The sequence below is a fragment of the Telmatherina bonti genome (assembly GCF_933228915.1).
Source record: "Telmatherina bonti genome assembly, chromosome: 22".
NCBI classification, from domain to species: Eukaryota; Metazoa; Chordata; class Actinopteri; order Atheriniformes; family Telmatherinidae; genus Telmatherina; species Telmatherina bonti.
This window is the reverse complement of record NC_136631.1, coordinates 30,185,693-30,208,988: the sequence shown is the minus strand read 5'-3', so window position 1 is coordinate 30,208,988 and position 23,296 is coordinate 30,185,693. Positions and strand designations below refer to the sequence as shown.

General features: G+C 42.7%; 1 protein-coding gene across 1 annotated transcript in view; it reads left to right on the top strand.

Moving 5' to 3' along the window:
- Window positions 1–23,296, top strand: part of mipol1 (mirror-image polydactyly 1) — a gene marked incomplete at its 5' end in the record, with an annotated part of 108,225 nt that overhangs the window by 68,050 nt on the left and 16,879 nt on the right. The window contains one exon of the mRNA XM_079261675.1: window positions 10,987–11,040. Coding sequence (XP_079117801.1) covers window positions 10,987–11,040 — 54 coding nt within the window. The remainder of the gene's footprint in view (window positions 1–10,986; window positions 11,041–23,296) is intronic.

The following is a 23,296-nucleotide window of genomic DNA, read 5'->3' as shown; positions in this document are numbered from 1 at the left end:
CACAAAATGTCTTTACTTAAAAGAGAAATTCATCTCGCAGTCGCTCTGGTAACAGCTGAATTGGGTGAACTTGTTGCTCATTAAGGATTGAAGTTCCTGGCCGCTCGGGTAGATGCCCTGTACTCAACTGGCGAATGCTAAGCTACAGATGAAAACTGATTACTTAGAGAACAGAGGGAGAAGTTGCAATTTAAGAATCGTGAAGCTACCCGAGGATGCCGAGGGCCATTTTTAGCTTTTGGGGGCCCTAGGCAAAGATGCTGTTTGGGGGCTTCTAGTTCGTCAAACTGTGACAAAGACATTTCTAACCTTTTAGATGGTCTACTAAGATGCTATTACACTTCTTGAGCAAAACAGGCTGCAGGTAAAAATAAAGATAAAAATAAAGTTGAGCCATTCACCAAGTTTAACTGCTTTAAAAAAATGTTATAATACATGTAAAAGAATTGTCTATTTATCAATAAATAGAAAATATGAAGTATTTACTTAAAGAATGTTTCATTTGAATGAGAAAATCGAACAGATCAGCACTTTAAGAATTGTATCAAAATTGTAGAAATCACAAGTTAACGATGGAATATGAATAAAAACAAAAAGAAAATAAAGGAGACCGACATAAAGCGAAGGTAAGTCATCACTCATGAATTGGCAGTATAAGGAGCAAGATGCAAACCACCAACCATCAGGTACCAAGACAACAAGCACAACCAACCCGAGCCAACTGCCACACCGGATATGTTGACCTCATGATGCCATAAAAAAAAAAAAACACTCTCCGCTTACTCTTGCAGTTTGTTTTATTTAGGCCAACGTTTATTTTTAAGCCTATAAGTGGAGTCATAAACACACAAGATAGCTATAGATAAAAACAAACATTTTAATTCTCCTCAGAAGAGACTGAAGAAGCAGCTTTGGGGCCCCGTGGTAGCTTGGGGGCCCTAGGCATTCATCTAGTTCGCCTATAGCAAGAAACGGCTCTGATGACAAGTAAGACAAACCAACTAGTTTTGTATCTAAAATGCTTCATAAATAGGGGTGGGAAATCAAATCGAAAGACTCGAATATCAGGATGTTTTGCTCTGCAATTTTAAATTAGATTTTTTGTTTTTGTTAAAAAAATCATATCTTTCAAATAGATAAAAGCAATCTATTCAAAATTTTTTGTCATTTTTATTGTTTTTATTAATCTTTTTACTTGTCTTCTTGGGCGTTATAGCAGCAGAATGATGGTCTGGCTACTGGGTTGTTTTTTTCTAATTGAAATTAAGAAAAATGACAAGCAAAAAAAGTTACCATCGCATCGAGTCTACTGGTGGTGTGAAAGGATGGCAGTTTTGTTCTCAGTGAAACGCATTAATACTCATGTTTTCTTTTTTTTCCTCCTAATAAATTTTACTGAATGAGGATTGAATTTATCGGAATGAAAAGCGGGTTTTTCTTTGGGGAGAAAGTGTGTAAGAGAAGTCGAGGTGGGTTTTCTGTTGGCGTGGGTTCCTTTTTTCTTCCTGTTCTTTTCATTGTTTCTTTTTCTTGGTGGTATAGTGGTTAGCTCTGTGGTCTCACAGCAAGAAGGTCGCTGGTTTGATCCTCAGGTGGGGCAAGGTTTGGACAGTGTGGAGTTTGCATGTTCTCCCCGTGTATGCGTGGGTTTTCTCCGGGTTCTCTGGCTTCCTCCCACAGTCCAAACACATGCATGTTAGGTTAATTGCTCACTGTAAATTGCCCATAGGGGTGAGTGTGAGCATGAGTGGCTGTTTGTCTCTGTGATGGACTGGAGAGCTGTCCAGGGTGTACCCTGCCTTTCACCCAAAGACTGCTGGGATAGGCTCCAGCTTCCCCGCGACCCTTCATCGGACTAAGCGGTTCGGACAATGAATGAATGAAAGAAATGTTCGGATCAAACAGTGAATCGTGGCAAGAAGCAAAATGAAAAAGAGTTTTTCTTTTTTATTTATCCAACATTGTTGGTTTTAATGTTTACGATAACTTGGATCTGTGACTGTTGTTTGGTGTGAAGTGAAATGAAACGTGTGAGGGGTATTATGCAGTCTGGTTACAAACTTACTGCCTCACCATCTGCATCATCAATTTTCCCCTTCTCCAAAATGTCCTTATGCATGGCGCAGAGTTCACGCTCAGGTGCGCACATTGTCCGTCACGACTTTTGTGTGGGAAGGTGTGTACGCCATTTTCAGGCCCTGTTCTGTGCGTATGCAGTGGCTATAAACGACCATGGCGGCAGTGGAGACGAGCTGAATTCGGCATGAGGTGGTCGACTCAGTTTGGTCTGCAGTGAATAAAATCTTTAAGTGTTTTGTTTATTTATCCTGCTCTAAACCTGGAAACCAAACGTTGAGTATTTGCAGTTTGAATCCGAACATGAATACTTTGAATGAGGTAAAAACTGCAGACAAACACTGATGAGCTGATGGATTGTTTACTGAACACCAGCTGTTTACTCACCTGCTGTTTACTCTGTTTGTGTGGATGTAATATCTGTTCAGGGTTTACTTATTGACACACTGATGGACCGGATTGTTCCTGATCACAGATCCTGTTTGTGGGCTTTGTTGACAGGAGATCTTGAGACATTGTAAGTCAAAGGAGGGTGTTTGCTGGTTTTGGAGCCTCTGGGTTTAGTGTCTACTCTTTGTGGAGGATGTGTTCATTGGGCCATGACTTTACATAAGTTTACACTGGAGCAGTTCTCAGCAGAGTCTGAAGCTGCTGGGAGACAAATCTGTTGGTCCAAACCTGAGATCGTGATTCCCAGCTGGAAAAGAATACGACGCTCCGTCCAGGCCAGTGGTGAGTCTGAGCTCAGGTGAAGGAGCTTTACCTTGGATCTTCTTCACAGGTGATGGTAGGATGAAGGTTAAGATCTCAGCTTCATCCCTTGTTAGGAGACTGTTGCTGATCTAATGTGGTTTAGAGAGAACTCAAAAACAACAAGACAAAAGTAGCTGGAAGCAGTTTTCTTTTGGAGAACAGCTGGGATAATCCTTAGAGGTGGGGTCAGCAGCTTGTATATCTGGAGGTGGTTACTATAAAAACTGCTGCTCCTCCAAAGAGGAGTTGGCTTGTTAGGAAGCCTCCTGGTCACCTCCGTTTGAAACGTCATCCCACAGAGAGGAGGCTCCAGGACCAAACTTGAAAAAAATCCTGGACTCTGTGTTTTCAAATCAAAGAAACTTTATTTATTGTGCACTTTGTCATATAAAATCCAACATTATGGAACCACCCCCACCACCACCCTTCTTTTCTGATCCTTTCCCATCAAATCTGCATGACCATAAATTTGTCATTGTAATATATGCATAAACAGTTACATTCACACATATGGACATAAACACACTCGCACAAATGCAACAGACACACACACACACACACACATATGCACCCATGTACAGAAACAGTAGAGCGCTATCCTAACCCCCAACCTTCCTAACCTCCACCATATCATCGGGAAAACTAATTCACTAAATAGTTACAAACTTAAAAATAAAAAAAAAGAAAATTTAATAATAAAATAAATAAATAAATAAAAACCCTCTAAAATATGATTAAATAAGGTGTGGAATAAGACTGTAAAATACTAATTGTAAATTGAAATAATAATCAATTAAAAGCTTTTCTAAAAAGCTAAGTCTTAAGCTTTTTCTTAAAAATATTAACAGCTTTCCCCGCTGCCCTCAGGTCGTCCAGCAGGCTGTTCCATAGGTGAGGCCCACATAAACAAGATCAGAAGATGCCTAAATATCAAGATCTATGCTTGGTTTCCCACATGGCTGACAGAAAACTAACTCAGTTAAAACAGTCGTTCTTTATTAAAAAAGTCACAAAGGCTGGAGTAGATCCTGATCTGGTTTCTGGTTTTAAAAATAGCTCTGTTAGTTCTACCATAGGTCCGTTTATGTCCTGGATGAGTCCAGAAAGCAAACAGAATGAGTCACAAAAGGAAATAACATTGTTAAAAATGCTAAAAAAAAATAAATAAATAAAAATCAGCAGATTATCCCAAAGGGAAATGAGGTAATTTCAGAGACCATTTCTGACCAAGCAAATAGATAGAAATTAAGCTATGAAATAAGAAATCTCCATGTTCAGATATGTCAGTTGTATTTATGTAGCTGCACTTTTTCTAGTTTAAAGAAGCAAATCCAGACTTTCTTTTTGCCATCTCTCCACTGCAGGCTGATTATTATCAAAGTTCAGTTCACAGAGTTTATTACCAAAACCTGCAGAGTGCTGGATTTATTACCCACAGTTCATATATGGCTCTCTGTGGGGGTGGGGGTGGGGGATGAAATCAGTAGAAATGAAAAAGATGAGGAGTCTGGCTGATGGTGGGATGAGAGAGAGATAGAAAGTGGGACAATCAAATGTCGAGACAGTATATGGTCCCAGCATGCTTTGCGGCAGGTGGTGGGCTTAGAAGCCCCGCCTCCTTCTGATGTGTGTCTCAGATGAGAGAAGATTCAGATCAGAAACCTTCATCTGTTCCATCTCCATGACTGACAGATTGTTGTAACCATGGTAGCTAACCTGCTGCAGTACTAGTCACCATGGCAACTGCCATCAGGCTTGAATGGATTGGCAAGAGTGTGAAGTGATAAAATGGTTCTTCAAAAACAAAAAAAATAGAAACTTTGACAGGAACGTGACAAAGATCGTGACAAATCTGCCTGATTCAGAGTGGAATGGATGCTGTCTGGTTTCCTCAGAAAGTTTGCAGGTTAACTATTCACAACTCTGCTGTTGGGAGAAGAGGTGGAGGAATTTAAGTACCTCGGAGTTCAGCTGGACAACAGACTGGACTGGAAAATCAACAGAGAAACATCTAGAAGAAAGGATGGCGGACTGTTCTTCTTAAGGAGGCTGGGATTCATCTGCACCAAAACGTTGCAGATTTTCTATGAGTCTGTTCTGGAAAGTGCAATCAGCTTTGCAGCTTCTATTGGGGGAAATGTTAAAAGCCAACACACTCCAACACTTAGACTGTTACATGCTAACACACTACAACACTGTCACTGTAAACACCAATACACTAACACTTTGACTGTTACACACAAACAAACTCCAACACTGTTACTGTTAAAAGCCAACACTTTCCAACACTTTAAGTGTCAGACTTTAACACACTCCAGCACTAACTGTTACACGCAAACACACTCCAAAACAATTACTGGTAAATGCCAACACACTCCAACACTGTAACGGTAACACTCTACACATACATAGTGGATATTTACCATCTACTGAAGTACAGTGGTAGCTGGTGTACTTGTACATATAAAGATGAACTTTAAACTTGCCATTTTTCAGTACAATTGGCCTCACTTTAGCTTCCTCATTCTCCCTCCATGACCCCCGCTTTTGTTAACCCCAAAAATCTCGCCAGTGTATTAGCCTCATTGCAGCATCTGTACTACTAACCCCCACCTATATTGCTACTTCGCCATCTTTTAACACCCCTCCCCTTTGTGTTAACACCACCCCTCCAAGGTAACACCTTAATCCCACCCTTGTTCCACTGCTGCACCACAGTGAAATATGTTTCAAATGCCGCCATAATCCTAAAAGGAGAAGAAGAGAGAGAGAGCACTCCATGCTCGAGGATTCCTCTCCTCCCCCCTGCCGCTTGCCAATCCCTCGTTCCCTCTCCTCATCTCTCAGGGATTATCTCCCACGGCAGCTGGGGCTTCTGGGAAATATTGGAAAAGAGGGGGGCTGGTTGTTCCTGAGCACATCAGCCCATATGACAGCTGAGCTTCTTGCTTCTTATTGAGTTGATAGCAGGTAATTACAGGTTATTACAGCTTATTAAACTCTCCCAGAGCCACAGACCGCCACACGCCATGACAGCTGCCTCACAGAAAGGTTGTTAGTTTAATTTCCACAAGCAGACTTTTACCACTGTACTAAACATATTTGAGTTCAGTTACTGATTCCATATAAACAACTAGAGTTACCTGTTGCTTGCTAGATTTAACAGATTCAGCTTTATAATAACTTTGTGTTGCTGAAAAACAAAAGGAAAATGTAGTTTTCAGTTGTTTACAGTTACAGTGTTGGAGTGTGTTAGCGTGTAACAGTTACAGTGTTGGAGTGTGTTAGCGTGAAACAGTTACAGTGTTGGAGTGTGTTAGCATGTAACAGTTACAGTGTTGGAGTGTGTTAGCGTGTAACAGTTAGTGTTGGAGTGTGTTAGCGTGTAACAGTTACAGTGTTGGAGTGTGTTAGCATGTAACAGTTACAGTGTTGGAGTGTGTTAGCGTGTAACAGTTACAGTGTTGGAGTGTGTTAGCGTGTAACAGTTACAGTGTTGGAGTGTGTTAGCATGTAACAGTTACAGTGTTGGAGTGTGTTAGCATGTAACAGTTACAGTGTTGGAGTGTGTTAGCATGTAACAGTTACAGTGTTGGAGTGTGTTAGCGTGTAACAGTTACAGTGTTGGAGTGTGTTAGCATGTAACAGTTACAGTGTTGGAGTGTGTTAGCGTGTAACAGTTACAGTGTTGGAGTGTGTTAGCGTGTAACAGTTAGTGTTGGAGTGTGTTAGCGTGTGACAGTTACAGTGTTGGAGTGTGTTAGCATGTAACAGTTACAGTGTTGGAGTGTGTTAGCATGTAACAGTTACAGTGTTGGAGTGTGTTAGCGTGTAACAGTTACAGTGTTGGAGTGTGTTAGCGTGTAACAGTTACAGTGTTGGAGTGTGTTAGCATGTAACAGTTACAGTGTTGGAGTGTGTTAGCGTGAAACAGTTACAGTGTTGGAGTGTGTTAGCATGTAACAGTTACAGTGTTGGAGTGTGTTAGCATGTAACAGTTACAGTGTTGGAGTGTGTTAGCGTGTAACAGTTACAGTGTTGGAGTGTGTTAGCATGTAACAGTTACAGTGTTGGAGTGTGTTAGCATGTAACAGTTACAGTGTTGGAGTGTGTTAGCGTGTAACAGTTACAGTGTTGGAGTGTGTTAGCGTGTAACAGTTACAGTGTTGGAGTGTGTTAGCATGTAACAGTTACAGTGTTGGAGTGTGTTAGCATGTAACAGTTACAGTGTTGGAGTGTGTTAGCATGTAACAGTTACAGTGTTGGAGTGTGTTAGCGTGTAACAGTTACAGTGTTGGAGTGTGTTAGCATGTAACAGTTACAGTGTTGGAGTGTGTTAGCGTGTAACAGTTACAGTGTTGGAGTGTGTTAGCATGTAACAGTTACAGTGTTGGAGTGTGTTAGCATGTAACAGTTACAGTGTTGGAGTGTGTTAGCATGTAACAGTTACAGTGTTGGAGTGTGTTAGCGTGTAACAGTTACAGTGTTGGAGTGTGTTAACGTGAAACAGTTACAGTGTTGGAGTGTGTTAGCATGTAACAGTTACAGTGTTGGAGTGTGTTAACGTGAAACAGTTACAGTGTTGGAGTGTGTTAGCATGTAACAGTTACAGTGTTGGAGTGTGTTAGCATGTAACAGTTACAGTGTTGGAGTGTGTTAGCATGTAACAGTTACAGTGTTGGAGTGTGTTAGCATGTAACAGTTACAGTGTTGGAGTGTGTTAGCGTTTAACAGTTACAGTGTTGGAGTGTGTTAGCGTGAAACAGTTACAGTGTTGGAGTGTGTTAGCATGTAACAGTTACAGTGTTGGAGTGTGTTAGCGTGTAACAGTTACAGTGTTGGAGTGTGTTAACGTGTAACAGTTACAGTGTTGGAGTGTGTTAGCATGTAACAGTTACAGTGTTGGAGTGTGTTAACGTGAAACAGTTACAGTGTTGGAGTGTGTTAGCATGTAACAGTTACAGTGTTGGAGTGTGTTAGCATGTAACAGTTACAGTGTTGGAGTGTGTTAGCGTGTGACAGTTACAGTGTTGGAGTGTGTTAGCATGTAACAGTTACAGTGTTGGAGTGTGTTAGCATGTAACAGTTACAGTGTTGGAGTGTGTTAGCGTGTAACAGTTACAGTGTTGGAGTGTGTTAGCATGTAACAGTTACAGTGTTGGAGTGTGTTAGCATGTAACAGTTACAGTGTTGGAGTGTGTTAGCGTGTAACAGACTTTTAACAACTCTCTGTAACATTATTTTTCATAACTTATTATTACTGTAGAAGTAAATAATCAACACGTATGTAACCCTGTGGTTCCATCCACTCATACACTCACACTGGGAGTCCTGTCATACAACTCCACTCTTTAAATGCAACACCTTTTCTCAGCTGTCACGCTTTTAAATCAGTGCAGGACTCAGCCCTCTGGAACACTATGCTCAGGGGCACTTCAGCTCTTGGAAAGGGAATTAACAGCAAGTCTTCTGCTTAAAGGATGATAACAGCCAGACGCTGCAGTAGTTTAGCTACGAAGACTGAGCAGGTAAAGGTTATTGATGTTGGTGTTCACACTGCCAGCAGAAGTGTCTTAAATCTGACTTTTTTTCTGTGTATATATGATGCATATTTGATATTTTTATGGCAGTTTGACCACAAATCTGACTTTTTTTCAAAGACCAGTCCGACCACTTTCCCATGTGTGCATATCCCACTTTTTTCAAGCAACCTCAGTCTGAAAAGTCCTGTTGCATTACAACCACATTTTGCTTCATTGACGTGAGATAAATGTCATAATTCTACACTAGAGGAGGTGTGACAAAGTAAGATCGAATGCAATCAATGGATGGGATAGAATTATATGATAATATAATTTCAACTTTTATTCTGTATTTTTGCCATTTTCATTGTTTCCTCTTGTCTAAATCTTACTCTACAACTCACTTTCATTTTAAATTATTTATTTCCCCGTAAAAAGCAGCCAACTTGTAAAGAAAATGAATTTGTGGAAATGACAGAGCCCTGGGCATTCACTTAGTTAAAAGCACTGCTCGCTACAGGGTGATACTTCCACAAACACTCAGTTTTGCAGGTAAAAATGACATAGATTTAAAATCATGCAGGTGGATTTTTTTAAAAAAAATTTTTCCTTTTTCCCTATTTTTGTGGAAATCTTTGGTTTCATTTACTGATCAGGCGCTGAGATCGCCTTTACAGTGAAGTTCTGCAGGAGAATTCCTGAAGCATGTCCTTATTGCGAGGAAAGTCTCAGCATCACATGTTCTGTGCAGTCAGAGAAATATTTTTCTGCTGCTGGTTCTGTGATTTTAAGATCGGAGAACACAGCTGGAACTCAGGCTCAATATCCCCCCACCTGGATCGGGACATGGTTGATGCTCTGCTGGAGGTGGGATGTAATGCTCTCTCTGACAGGGAACATCTGGCGGAGTCCCCTGTCAGAATCCAGATAATGTAATGTCTTGCATTATTTCAGCCTCACTGTAGCTCAAATAAATACGAATTCCAGTCAGAAAGGATCAGTGTTCGGTACTCGCAATGGCAGCAGTACGGTTGAATCACACTTCTGCAAGGCATCAATATGTAATCAGAACTGCTCAACCTCGAAAACTATCTCCTTTCCGCCAGAAAGGTGATGTTCCACGTCTTCACAGTTAGCTTCTGCAGCTGGGCATCAGGCCACCAGGGTTCCCACCCCCTGCTGCTGCCCCTCTGCCAAAACACCCGACCCCTGCAGCCTCTCCTGTGGGTGGTAGGTCCACAGGAGGGGCCCAATGTTACCCTTTTGGGCTGAGGCCAACCAGACCCTGTGGGCAAAGGCCTGGCCACCAGGCAGTCTCATCTGTGCCAAACTCCCAGGCCCCAGATGGAGGTCCTGGTGATTCACTTTCAGGCTGAGGCAACTTTTTTTTTTTTTCCTCCAATGTTTGCACCCATTTTGGGGTCTTTGAGCTGCACTTAGTTTGGACCCTTCTTCAGGTCAGAGGCCTGTTTGCCATGGCTGATCCAACCAAGGGATCTTGGAAACTCCTCCACCATGATGGCTCATGGTGGAGAAGAAGCTATATGTATTGGTGATTTAAAATGTCTTTATTTAACAAACAGGAGCCTTTCATATTAGGCTCCTTTTAGAAGGGAAATATACAGACTTTCTGACAACATAATATCAATTCTTACAGCATAGCAATAATTCACCACACACTCTTTCACTGACTTTCTATCGGTTTTTTTATTTTTATACCATGGTCAGTAATAATTGTAATGACAACTAGCGTGCATTATTTCTGTATATACGCACGTGTAGTTCAGTGAGTTAAATCACTGTAATATCACTCCGTTAGGGGCGTCACCATAGCAACGTATTAATCAACTGATTCTGATCAGCTGACTTGACAGATAAATGAGCTTGACTGCAATTATTTATCATAAAAAGCACATCAAGGCCAACATAAAATAGTTCCTTTACTTTTGCATATTTAGCAAGTTTTGAAAAGAAAAAAACATTTGTTGTAAAATGTTTACTGTTTGACCATGGTATAAGCCGGTTAAACAACTCTAAAAAAATTATTTCTGTCTAGAGAAACTGAAAAACCTGAAATTAACAAGAAACTTTCTAAAGTTAAATACAAAAGTCACAAACAACGAGGTGTCGTGCATTAGATGGTTATAATGCACAACGCTGTGTGTCGTGGTGTTTTAGATGTGAATTATAACCGTCTAATGCACGACTCCTCGTTTTTTATGCCTCATGTATTTAACTTTAGAAGGTTTCTTGCTAATTTCAGGTTTTTCAGTTTCTCTAGACAGAAATAAATTCATTCATCGTGGTTCCAGATCAGATCAGATGTGCAGCAGTTTTGCACAGATTACAACATTTTTATTGTCTTTTAGGAAAAATCTGCAGTGAAGGTGTGTTAGAGCCAATTTTCGGTCAAACCTAAAGTTTTAACAGTGAATAGTTAACCACTTTTTATGCCTCTGTCAGCTGATCATCAGAGCAACCAGTGGTTTGTGTCTGAACCAGTTTTATTAAACTAGCTCTTCGTTTTGAATAAAGAAGCTGAAAACAAAGTGAGCTTTCAGCTCCAGAAACATCCATCTGATCTGCTCAGGATGTCTCTGCATGAACTGATCTCTAAACCTGTGTGTGTGTGCAGTGTAAGAAGCTGGAAGAGGACCTGCTGCAGCACAAGGAGCAGTGGGCGAGCCAGGTAAACTCTCTCTCTGTCTCTGTCTCGCTCTCTCTCTCTTCTGTATTAAGCTATGATAATGTAAAAACAAGCTTGTGGAGACATCAGCCGGTTCTGTATGATCAGGTGTCTGCTCTTGATTGGCATCTGAAGTTCATAGGCAAAAAGTGTGAAATCTTTGTGGTCCTATCTTCACAAAGTTGGATCTAAAAAAAGACAGTAATGTAAAACTACATGTAGAAATTAAATGCTTTTAATCGCAGTCAGTATTCAGACATGATGTTTTTACAACAAGCTAAGCTCCAGTTTATATCAGTTCCAGTCTTATTAGGTGTTAAGCCTTAAAACTTCCTTATGAAACGTTTTAATTAATTTATTTCTTACACATTTTGGTCCACCTATTTTTTATTTTATTTTATTCTTTTATTTAAAATAATACATGCTGTAGAAAATGAATCTTTTTAATCCCAGTCAGCATCCGGTCTTTAGGTCTTCAGGACAGCCTCAGCTGTCAGATTATGAGGCTAAAATGATGTAAAATGAATGTTTTAATAAATATAGCACCATAAAGGACAACCAAAACAAGAAAACAAGATTGTAACTAACAGAACTTTGTAGAAATAACACAGATCAACAGTGACCAAGCCTTTTGTCATCTTCATTCTCTCACATCTGAAACAAACACACAACAGACACTATTTACATATTTACACATTTATTCCTGCTACTATTTACCTGCTATCCTCACTAAACCACATTTAACTTGGCTTTATTCCAGTCATAGAGGACCATTAGTTTTTTCTTTTCAGTTCACTTGTTGATCTTTAGCTGCTTCTGATTGGACATTACCATCAATTTAAGCTCTCTGATTGGTGGAATGTTTGACATGAGGTGGTTTTATTCTCATTTCTGGGTCAAATAAAGGTCTTTTAGCTACATAATAGTGATAGTGATTGTTTTTAATCATAATTAAAATTGTTAATGATAACAAATGTGATAAAATATTGTCCTAATTATGGATTTACCACATAGAGAAGTGTTTCTCAAACTTTTGGAATCACAACTCCCAAGAAAGCAAAACTTGGTGTTCACAACTCCCCCTCTCCGCTATGACTGAGTGGTTAAAGATGTGATATATCAGATGGGTCATCCTGCAGAATCCTTCAGGAGGATCCAGATCCGGTACTCGAAGTTCCAATTAGAGCCTTATTGTAACTTTATTTATAGTCTACAGTTTTTTTAATTAGGAATTATATAATTTGGAATTAAAATCCAAATCACAAAATTCTCTTGGTTTACATGGAAATAGTAATTCTGAATTGAGGCTTACATGAAAACATGTCGTTGCTTAATTCAGCTTTAGATTGGTGCTGGAGGGGTTCTGATACGACTTAAGACAGACAAGACGTACTGACGTCGACTGGAAATAAATAAAGTCCACTTCCTGCTTGTTGTCTTATTGGTCGTAACATGGAAAACTACATTTCACGTACCAGTACCAGTTTCACGTTCATTTTAATTATACGTGAAGTACCGGTTCGACATGACCTCACCGTTTCCAGCAGCTGAGCAGGAGAAGGAAGATAAAGTACTGAAGACAGGAGGCAGAACTCTGCGTGGAATAGGCCTGTCACAGTAACAAATTTTGCCATGCGATTAATTGTCTCAGAAATGATTGTGATAGACAATAATATTGCGCTAAGTGATTATTGTCGTCATTTTAAGACCATTTTTCAACTAAAATAATAATACCATTATAATGCAAGGACACCCTTTTAAGGATCAACATTCTTTAATTTCTAAATAACTTTTAGTGTGATGTGCAGACTATTTTATGCTCATACAGTCCCCAGTCTGCTAAAGCAGATCAGGATTTCTACCTGGGGTTTTGGTAATTACATCGTCTATGGTCAAGCTCACATAAGGGGACATGTTTGGATTTGACCAGCGGTGGAATGGTAAAATGTCATTTTTCATGTCATTGTCAAGTTGTGGAATTGCCATTTGTAACATGTATGTTCATCTAGGCAATTCACACTAGCTGCGAAATGTTTGCAACATTTTTCAAAATGTCACCTTTTTAACAATATTAAAGGGCAGTATCACTTTACCAACCAAGCTGTCTGAGTGCACACCATGTTGCATCGTCCTGTTGGTAGTTAATCTGTCGGTTAAACACCCCAGTGATTGTGGACTGTCTGGAAGATGCAGCTAGCCTGTTTGTTAAGGTCTTAAGTGCAAATGGAAGCTTGTTGTATTGCCGTGTTTAGTTAATACTCTCTTAAAACAAATGCGGCAGAAAAAAGACATGAAAATTATTGTGTCTGGCAAACTTAATGCATGCAATTTTTCTTATCATGCGATTAATTGACTTATTGCTAATTGCGACATGCCTAGCGTGGAATACATGCGTCAGGACGGGACAAGGTAACAAGCTTACGCAGAACGATCGGAATTAACTTTTATATGACGGAGGAATTAATCTGTTCGGATTTAAAATGCGAATAAACTGGCTTCTTACTTCAGAAGTTAAACTCCGAATAGTCTTTTTAATTCCAAATTAGGTGTTTACATGTTTTGTTTTCATCAGTTTAAAGCAGACTTAACTTTTTTTGGAATTAAAAAGAAATTAAAAGTCTCATGTAAACATGGCCATTGATGAATATTAATATTCATGTTGAATATTTTGAGTTCAAAGTGAAATCACTGATGGGAGATCTCTGTTTCAGTCTTCCACCATAATTTATTAGAATCAGTCTAACCTCCAATGAAATCTGATGAAGTGGTTCTTCCTGCATCTGTTTTTTTTTTCCTCAGGTAATAAATTGAATTTAGTTATTAATGTAGCACGGCTCCATGTTTCCTTCTGAAGCCTGTTAATTAGGCTGTCAGGCTCTGGGGGGATTAGAACCGAGAGAGCATTTTAATTTCACACTGAAACACCAGCAGCTGCCATCAAATTAATGCCAGACACTGAGAGCTGCTGAAAATCCAGAGCTGAAACCCAAACCAGACCTGAAACATGGACCTTTAAACTCTAAAACCTGATGGAGCAGGATCAGCTTGTAGGACCTTAAGAGGCCAGTTATCCTGGCAGTGGAGTCTGAAGTGTTTGGTGAGGAAACGTGAAGCTCTAGGGAAGAAGAGGAGCTCACTGAGGAATCCAGACCACTCTTTTTACATTGATCAATTCAAGATTTTTCATTTCATTTAATAATCCTGAAATAACTAGAGATATCAGTTATTTATTGCAGACACGAAGAATAAAGAATCACTAGAAACTATAAATACTGAAAAATCTAGGATAGAAAGACAGTAATGGTCTCAGAGAAGTTCTGATTCTGTTCTGTCTGGAGCTTCAGGAGCTGATTTTCCAGAGACAAATGCTGACCAAGATGTGGAACATCCTCTCCATCAGTCTTTCCCAGACCGAGTCTAAACCAGCATGGGGCTCCCAGGATGATTTCAGTCAGATAACTGTAAAATGGGAAAGAAAAAAAAAATCCTACTTTTATCAGATAAATGTTCATCAGGGTTGTCAAAATGAACATATTAATGTGAAGAGATTAATCTGTGAAATTAATGCGTTAATGTTTAAAGCAACAGTTATTGTTTATGCAACACTAACCATTTGCATTTGGCATTATCTCTGAGACGGAAGGCTTGCAGATGCCTCGAACAAAATCCACCAAATTCCACTTTATCCTCCTTATTTATGGAGATTCTGGTAGTTTCGAAGGCTTACATGTAGAGGATGGCTGCAGCATGACCCATTTGAAATATTGCACAATAAATCACTCAGTTCATTTAAAAATGATTCATTGTGTTCACATCCTTATCGGAAACTAAGAATCTCTTGATGCAAGAACAAATTCTGAAGAGAAAACAATTGAGAAAGCCCGATTTTCTGGAACTGATTACAGATGAGTGAAGATAGCTCATAATATAACAAAAGCCTCATTCTCTCTGTCTCCCGAATGAATCTTCTCTTCCTAAACGAATTCCCTCTTCCCCAGCGAATCCTCTCTTCTTGAATGATTCCTCTACTCCGAAACGAATCCTCTCCTCCTGAAAGAATCCTCTCCTCCTGAAAAAATCCTCTCCTCCTGAACGAATCCTCTCCTCCTAAACGAATCCTCTCCTCCTGAACGAATCCTCTCCTCCGAAACAAATCCTCTCCTCCTGAGCGAATCCTCACCTCCTGAAAGAATCCTCTCCTCCTGAACGAATCCTCTCCTCCTGAACGAATCCTCTCCTCCTAAACAAATCCTCTCCTCCTGAAAAAAGTCCTGTCCTCCTAAACGAATCCTCTCCTCTTGAATGAATCCTCTCCTCCTGAACGAATCCTCACCTCCTGAACGAATCCTCACCTCCTGAACGAATCCTCTCCTCCTGAACGAATCCTCTCCTCCTGAAAGAATCCTCTCCTCCTGAAAAAAATCCTGTCCTCCTGAACGAATCCTCTCCTCCGAAACAAATCCTCTCCTCCTGAACGAATCCTCTCGTCCGGAACGCGTCTTCTCCTCCAGAATGAATCATCTCCTCCTGAACGATTCCTCTCCTCCTGAACGAATCCTCTCGTCTGGAACGAGTCTTCTCCTCCTGAATGAATCATCTCCTCCTGAACGATTCCTCTCCTCCTAAACAAATCCTCTCCTCCTGAGCGAATCCTCTCCTCCTGAACGAATCCTCTCCTCCTGAACGAATCCTCTCGTCTGGAACGAGTCTTCTCCTCCTGAACGAATCCTCTCCTCCTGAACGAATCCTCTCCTCCTAAACGATTCCTCTCTTCCTGAACAAATCCTCTCCTCCTGAACGAATCCTCTCTTCCTGAACGATTCCTCAACTGCTGAAAGAATCCTCTCCTCTTGAACGAATCCTCTCCTCCTGAAAGAATCCTCTCCTGAAAAAAATCCTCTCCTCATAAACGAATCCTCTCCTCCTAAACAAATCCTCTCCTCCTGAACGAATCCTCTCCTCCTGAACAACTCCTACCTCCTGAACGATTCCTCTATTCCGGAACAAATCTTCAGTTCCGGAACGAATCCTCTCCTCCTGAATGAATCATCTCCTCCTGAACGAATCCTCTCCTCCTGAACGATTCCTCTCTTCCTGAACGAATCCTCTCCTCCTGAACGAATCCTCTCTTCCTGAACGAATCCTCTCTTCCTGAACGATTCCTCAACTCCTGAAAGAATCCTCTCCTCTTGAACGAATCCTCTCCTCCTGAACGAATCCTCTCCTGAACGAATCCTCTCCTGAACGAATCCTCTCCTCCTGAACGAATCCTCTCCTGAACGAATCCTCTACTCCTGAGAGAATCCTCTCCTTCTAAACGAATCCTCTCCTCCTGAACGAATCCTCTCCTCCTAAACAAATCCTCTCCTCCTGAACGAATCATCTCCTCCTAAACGATTCCTCTCCTCCTGAACGAATCCTCTCCTGAACGAATCCTCTCCTGAACGAATCCTCTCCTCCTGAACGAATCCTCTCCTGAACGAATCCTCTACTCCTGAGAGAATCCTCTCCTTCTAAACGAATCCTCTCCTCCTGAACGAATCCTCTCCTCCTAAACAAATCCTCTCCTCCTGAACGAATCTTCTCCTCCTAAACGAATCCTCTCCTCCTGAACAACCCCTACCTCCTGAACGATTCCTCTCCTCTTGAACGAATCCTCTCGTCCGGAACTAGTCTTCTCCTCCTGAATAAATCATCTCCTCCTGAACGATTCCTGTCCTCCTGAACGATTCCTCTCCTCCTGAAAGAATCCTCTCCTGAAAAAAATCCTCTCCTCATAAACGAATCCTCTCCTCCTAAACAAATCCTCTCCTCCTGAACGAATCCTCTCCTCCTGAACAACCCCTACCTCCTGAACGATTCCTCTGTTCCGGAACAAATCTTCAGTTCCGGAACGAATCCTCTCCTCCTGAATGAATCTTCTCCTCCTGAACGAATCCTCTCCTCCTGAATGAATCTTCTCCTCCTGAACGAATCTTCTCCTCCTGAATGAATCATCTCCTCCTGAACAAATCCTCTCCTCCTAAACGATTCCTCTCTTCCTGAACGAATCCTCTCCTCCTGAACGAATCCTCTCTTCCTGAACGATTCCTCAACTCCTGAAAGAATCCTCTCCTCTTGAACGAATCCTCTCCTCCTGAACGAATCCTCTCCTGAACGAATCCTCTACTCCTGAGAGAATCCTCTCCTTCTAAACGAATCCTCTCCTCCTGAACGAATCCTCTCCTCCTAAACAAATCCTCTCCTCCTGAACGAATCTTCTCCTCCTGAATAAATCATCTCCTCCTGAACGATTCCTGTCCTCCTGAACGATTCCTCTCCTCCTGAACGAATCCTCTCTTCCGGAACGAATCTTCTCCTCCTGAAAGAATCATCTCCTCCTAAACGATTCCTCTCCTCCTGAACGAATCCTCTCCTCCTGAACGAATCCTCTCCTGAACGAATCCTCTCCTCCTGAACGAATCCTCTCCTGAACGAATCCTCTACTCCTGAGAGAATCCTCTCCTTCTAAACGAATCCTCTCCTCCTGAACGAATCCTCTCCTCCTAAACAAATCCTCTCCTCCTGAACGAATCTTCTCCTCCTAAACGAATCCTCTCCTCCTGAACAACCCCTACCTCCTGAACGATTCCTCTGTTCCGGAACAAATCTTCAGTTCCGGAACGAATCCTCTCCTCCTGAATGAATCTTCTCCTCCTGAACGAATCCTCTCCTCCTGAATGAATCTTCTCCTCCTGAACGAATCTTCTCCTCCTGAATGAATCATCTCCTCCTGAATGAATCCTCTCCTCCTAAACGATTCCTCTCTTCCTGAACGAATCCTCTCCTCCTGAACGAATCCTCTCTTCCTGAACGATTCCTCAACTCCTGAAAGAATCCTCTCCTCTTGAACGAATCCTCTCCTCCTGAACGAATCCTCTCCTGAACGAATCCTCTCCTCCTGAACGAATCCTCTCCTGAACGAATCCTCTACTCCTGAGAGAATCCTCTCCTTCTAAACGAATCCTCTCCTCCTGAACGAATCCTCTCCTCCTAAACAAATCCTCTCCTCCTGAACGAATCTTCTCCTCCTGAATAAATCATCTCCTCCTGAACGATTCCTGTCCTCCTGAACGATTCCTCTCCTCCTGAACGAATCCTCTCTTCCGGAACGAATCTTCTCCTCCTGAAAGAATCATCTCCTCCTAAACGATTCCTCTCCTCCTGAACGAATCCTCTCCTCCTGAACGAATCCTCTCCTGAACGAATCCTCTCCTCCTGAACGAATCCTCTCCTGAACGAATCCTCTACTCCTGAGAGAATCCTCTCCTTCTAAACGAATCCTCTCCTCCTGAACGAATCCTCTCCTCCTAAACAAATCCTCTCCTCCTGAACGAATCTTCTCCTCCTAAACGAATCCTCTCCTCCTGAACAACCCCTACCTCCTGAACGAATCCTCTCCTCTTGAACGAATCCTCTCGTCCGGAGCTAGTCTTCTCCTCCTGAATAAATCATCTCCTCCTGAACGATTCCTGTCCTCCTGAACGATTCCTCTCCTCCTGAAAGAATCCTCTCCTCCTGAAAGAATCCTCTCCTCATAAACGAATCCTCTCCTCCTAAACAAATCCTCTCCTCCTGAACGAATCCTCTCTTCCTGAACGATTCCTCAACTCCTGAAAGAATCCTCTCCTCTTGAACGAATCCTCTCCTCCTGAACAACCCCTACCTCCTGAACGATTCCTCTGTTCCGGAACAAATCTTCAGTTCCGGAACGAATCCTCTCCTCCTGAATGAATCTTCTCCTCCTGAACGAATCCTCTCCTCCTGAATGAATCTTCTCCTCCTGAATGAATCTTCTCCTCCTGAACGAATCTTCTCCTCCTGAATGAATCATCTCCTCCTGAACGAATCCTCTCCTCCTAAACGATTCCTCTCTTCCTGAACGAATCCTCTCCTCCTGAACGAATCCTCTCTTCCTGAACGATTCCTCAACTCCTGAAAGAATCCTCTCCTCTTGAACGAATCCTCTCCTCCTGAACGAATCCTCTCCTGAACGAATCCTCTACTCCTGAGAGAATCCTCTCCTTCTAAACGAATCCTCTCCTCCTGAACGAATCCTCTCCTCCTAAACAAATCCTCTCCTCCTGAACGAATCTTCTCCTCCTGAATAAATCATCTCCTCCTGAACGATTCCTGTCCTCCTGAACGATTCCTCTCCTCCTGAACGATTCCTCTCCTCCTGAACGAATCCTCTCTTCCGGAACGAATCTTCTCCTCCTGAAAGAATCATCTCCTCCTAAACGATTCCTCTCCTCCTGAACGAATCCTCTCCTCCTGAACGAATCCTCTCCTCCTGAACGAATCCTCTCCTCTTGAACGAATCCTCTCGTCCGGAACTAGTCTTCTCCTCCTGAATAAATCATCTCCTCCTGAACGATTCCTGTCCTCCTGAACGATTCCTCTCCTCCTGAACGATTCCTCTCCTCCTGAACGAATCCTCTCTTCCGGAACGAATCTTCTCCTCCTGAAAGAATCATCTCCTCCTAAACGATTCCTCTCCTCCTGAACGAATCCTCTCCTCCTGAACGAATCCTCTCCTCCTGAACGATTCCTCTCCTCTTGAACGAATCCTCTCGTCCGGAACTAGTCTTCTCCTCCTGAATAAATCATCTCCTCCTGAACGATTCCTGTCCTCCTGAACGATTCCTCTCCTCCTGAAAGAATCCTCTCCTGAAAAAAATCCTCTCCTCATAAACGAATCCTCTCCTCCTAAACAAATCCTCTCCTCCTGAACGAATCCTCTCCTCCTGAACAACCCCTACCTCCTGAACGATTCCTCTGTTCCGGAACAAATCTTCAGTTCCGGAACGAATCCTCTCCTCCTGAATGAATCTTCTCCTCCTGAACGAATCCTCTCCTCCTGAATGAATCTTCTCCTCCTGAACGAATCTTCTCCTCCTGAATGAATCATCTCCTCCTGAACAAATCCTCTCCTCCTAAACGATTCCTCTCTTCCTGAACGAATCCTCTCCTCCTGAACGAATCCTCTCTTCCTGAACGATTCCTCAACTCCTGAAAGAATCCTCTCCTCTTGAACGAATCCTCTCCTCCTGAACGAATCCTCTCCTGAACGAATCCTCTACTCCTGAGAGAATCCTCTCCTTCTAAACGAATCCTCTCCTGAACGAATCCTCTACTCCTGAGAGAATCCTCTCCTTCTAAACGAATCCTCTCCTCCTGAACGAATCCTCTCCTCCTAAACAAATCCTCTCCTCCTGAACGAATCTTCTCCTCCTGAATAAATCATCTCCTCCTGAACGATTCCTGTCCTCCTGAACGATTCCTCTCCTCCTGAACGAATCCTCTCTTCCGGAACGAATCTTCTCCTCCTGAAAGAATCATCTCCTCCTAAACGATTCCTCTCCTCCTGAACGAATCCTCTCCTCCTGAACGAATCCTCTCCTGAACGAATCCTCTCCTCCTGAACGAATCCTCTCCTGAACGAATCCTCTACTCCTGAGAGAATCCTCTCCTTCTAAACGAATCCTCTCCTCCTGAACGAATCCTCTCCTCCTAAACAAATCCTCTCCTCCTGAACGAATCTTCTCCTCCTAAACGAATCCTCTCCTCCTGAACAACCCCTACCTCCTGAACGATTCCTCTGTTCCGGAACAAATCTTCAGTTCCGGAACGAATCCTCTCCTCCTGAATGAATCTTCTCCTCCTGAACGAATCCTCTCCTCCTGAATGAATCTTCTCCTCCTGAACGAATCTTCTCCTCCTGAATGAATCATCTCCTCCTGAACGAATCCTCTCCTCCTAAACGATTCCTCTCTTCCTGAACGAATCCTCTCCTCCTGAACGAATCCTCTCTTCCTGAACGATTCCTCAACTCCTGAAAGAATCCTCTCCTCTTGAACGAATCCTCTCCTCCTGAACGAATCCTCTCCTGAACGAATCCTCTCCTCCTGAACGAATCCTCTCCTGAACGAATCCTCTACTCCTGAGAGAATCCTCTCCTTCTAAACGAATCCTCTCCTCCTGAACGAATCCTCTCCTCCTAAACAAATCCTCTCCTCCTGAACGAATCTTCTCCTCCTGAATAAATCATCTCCTCCTGAACGATTCCTGTCCTCCTGAACGATTCCTCTCCTCCTGAACGAATCCTCTCTTCCGGAACGAATCTTCTCCTCCTGAAAGAATCATCTCCTCCTAAACGATTCCTCTCCTCCTGAACGAATCCTCTCCTCCTGAACGAATCCTCTCCTGAACGAATCCTCTCCTCCTGAACGAATCCTCTCCTGAACGAATCCTCTACTCCTGAGAGAATCCTCTCCTTCTAAACGAATCCTCTCCTCCTGAACGAATCCTCTCCTCCTAAACAAATCCTCTCCTCCTGAACGAATCTTCTCCTCCTAAACGAATCCTCTCCTCCTGAACAACCCCTACCTCCTGAACGAATCCTCTCCTCTTGAACGAATCCTCTCGTCCGGAGCTAGTCTTCTCCTCCTGAATAAATCATCTCCTCCTGAACGATTCCTGTCCTCCTGAACGATTCCTCTCCTCCTGAAAGAATCCTCTCCTCCTGAAAGAATCCTCTCCTCATAAACGAATCCTCTCCTCCTAAACAAATCCTCTCCTCCTGAACGAATCCTCTCTTCCTGAACGATTCCTCAACTCCTGAAAGAATCCTCTCCTCTTGAACGAATCCTCTCCTCCTGAACAACCCCTACCTCCTGAACGATTCCTCTGTTCCGGAACAAATCTTCAGTTCCGGAACGAATCCTCTCCTCCTGAATGAATCTTCTCCTCCTGAACGAATCCTCTCCTCCTGAATGAATCTTCTCCTCCTGAATGAATCTTCTCCTCCTGAACGAATCTTCTCCTCCTGAATGAATCATCTCCTCCTGAACGAATCCTCTCCTCCTAAACGATTCCTCTCTTCCTGAACGAATCCTCTCCTCCTGAACGAATCCTCTCTTCCTGAACGATTCCTCAACTCCTGAAAGAATCCTCTCCTCTTGAACGAATCCTCTCCTCCTGAACGAATCCTCTCCTGAACGAATCCTCTACTCCTGAGAGAATCCTCTCCTTCTAAACGAATCCTCTCCTCCTGAACGAATCCTCTCCTCCTAAACAAATCCTCTCCTCCTGAACGAATCTTCTCCTCCTGAATAAATCATCTCCTCCTGAACGATTCCTGTCCTCCTGAACGATTCCTCTCCTCCTGAACGATTCCTCTCCTCCTGAACGAATCCTCTCTTCCGGAACGAATCTTCTCCTCCTGAAAGAATCATCTCCTCCTAAACGATTCCTCTCCTCCTGAACGAATCCTCTCCTCCTGAACGAATCCTCTCCTCCTGAACGAATCCTCTCCTCCTGAACGATTCCTCTACTCCTGAAAGAATCCTCTCCTGAAAAAAAATCCTCTCCTCATAAACGAATCCTCTCCTCCTAAACAAATCCTCTCCTCCTGAACAAATCCTCTCCTCCTGAACAACCCCTACCTCCTGAACGATTCCTCTGTTCCGGAACAAATCTTCAGTTCCGGAACGAATCCTCTCCTCCTGAATGAATCTTCTCCTCCTGAACGAATCCTCTCCTCCTGAATGAATCTTCTCCTCCTGAACGAATCCTCTCCTCCTGAATGAATCTTCTCCTCCTGAACGAATCCTCTCTTCCTGAATGAATCTTCTCCTCCTGAACGAATCCTCTCCTCCTGAATGAATCTTCTCCTCCTGAACGAATCCTCTCCTCCTGAATGAATCTTCTCCTCCTGAATGAATCTTCTCCTCCTGAACGAATCTTCTCCTCCTGAATGAATCTTCTCCTCCTGAACGAATCCTCTCCTTCTGAACGAATCCTCTCCTCCTGAACAAATCCTCTCCTCCTGAACGATTCCTCTCCCCCTGAACGAATCTTCTCTTCCGGAACGAATCTTCTCCTCCTAAACGAATCCTCTCCTTCTGAATAACCCCTACCTCCCCCATTTTGCCCTGTCCTCCTCTGTAATCTGCCTCCTCGTGTTACAGGTTCCGTGATGGTACTTTCACCTCCTCCTCCCGCCTGTCTCGCCTCCTTCATTGACCTTAACTCCTCCTGTTAAAGGTCAGCTCTGTGTCGGTCCTGCCTGCTGATTACCTCATTTGGAAATTATTCTGATAATTAAAGCAAGTGATTCTTTTGAAGCGTCTCCTCTGGCCCGGCTGGAGAAGACACATATTGACTCTCTGGGTTTGGTTCCTCTTTTGATGTCTCACTTTAAACTCTCAGACCTTCA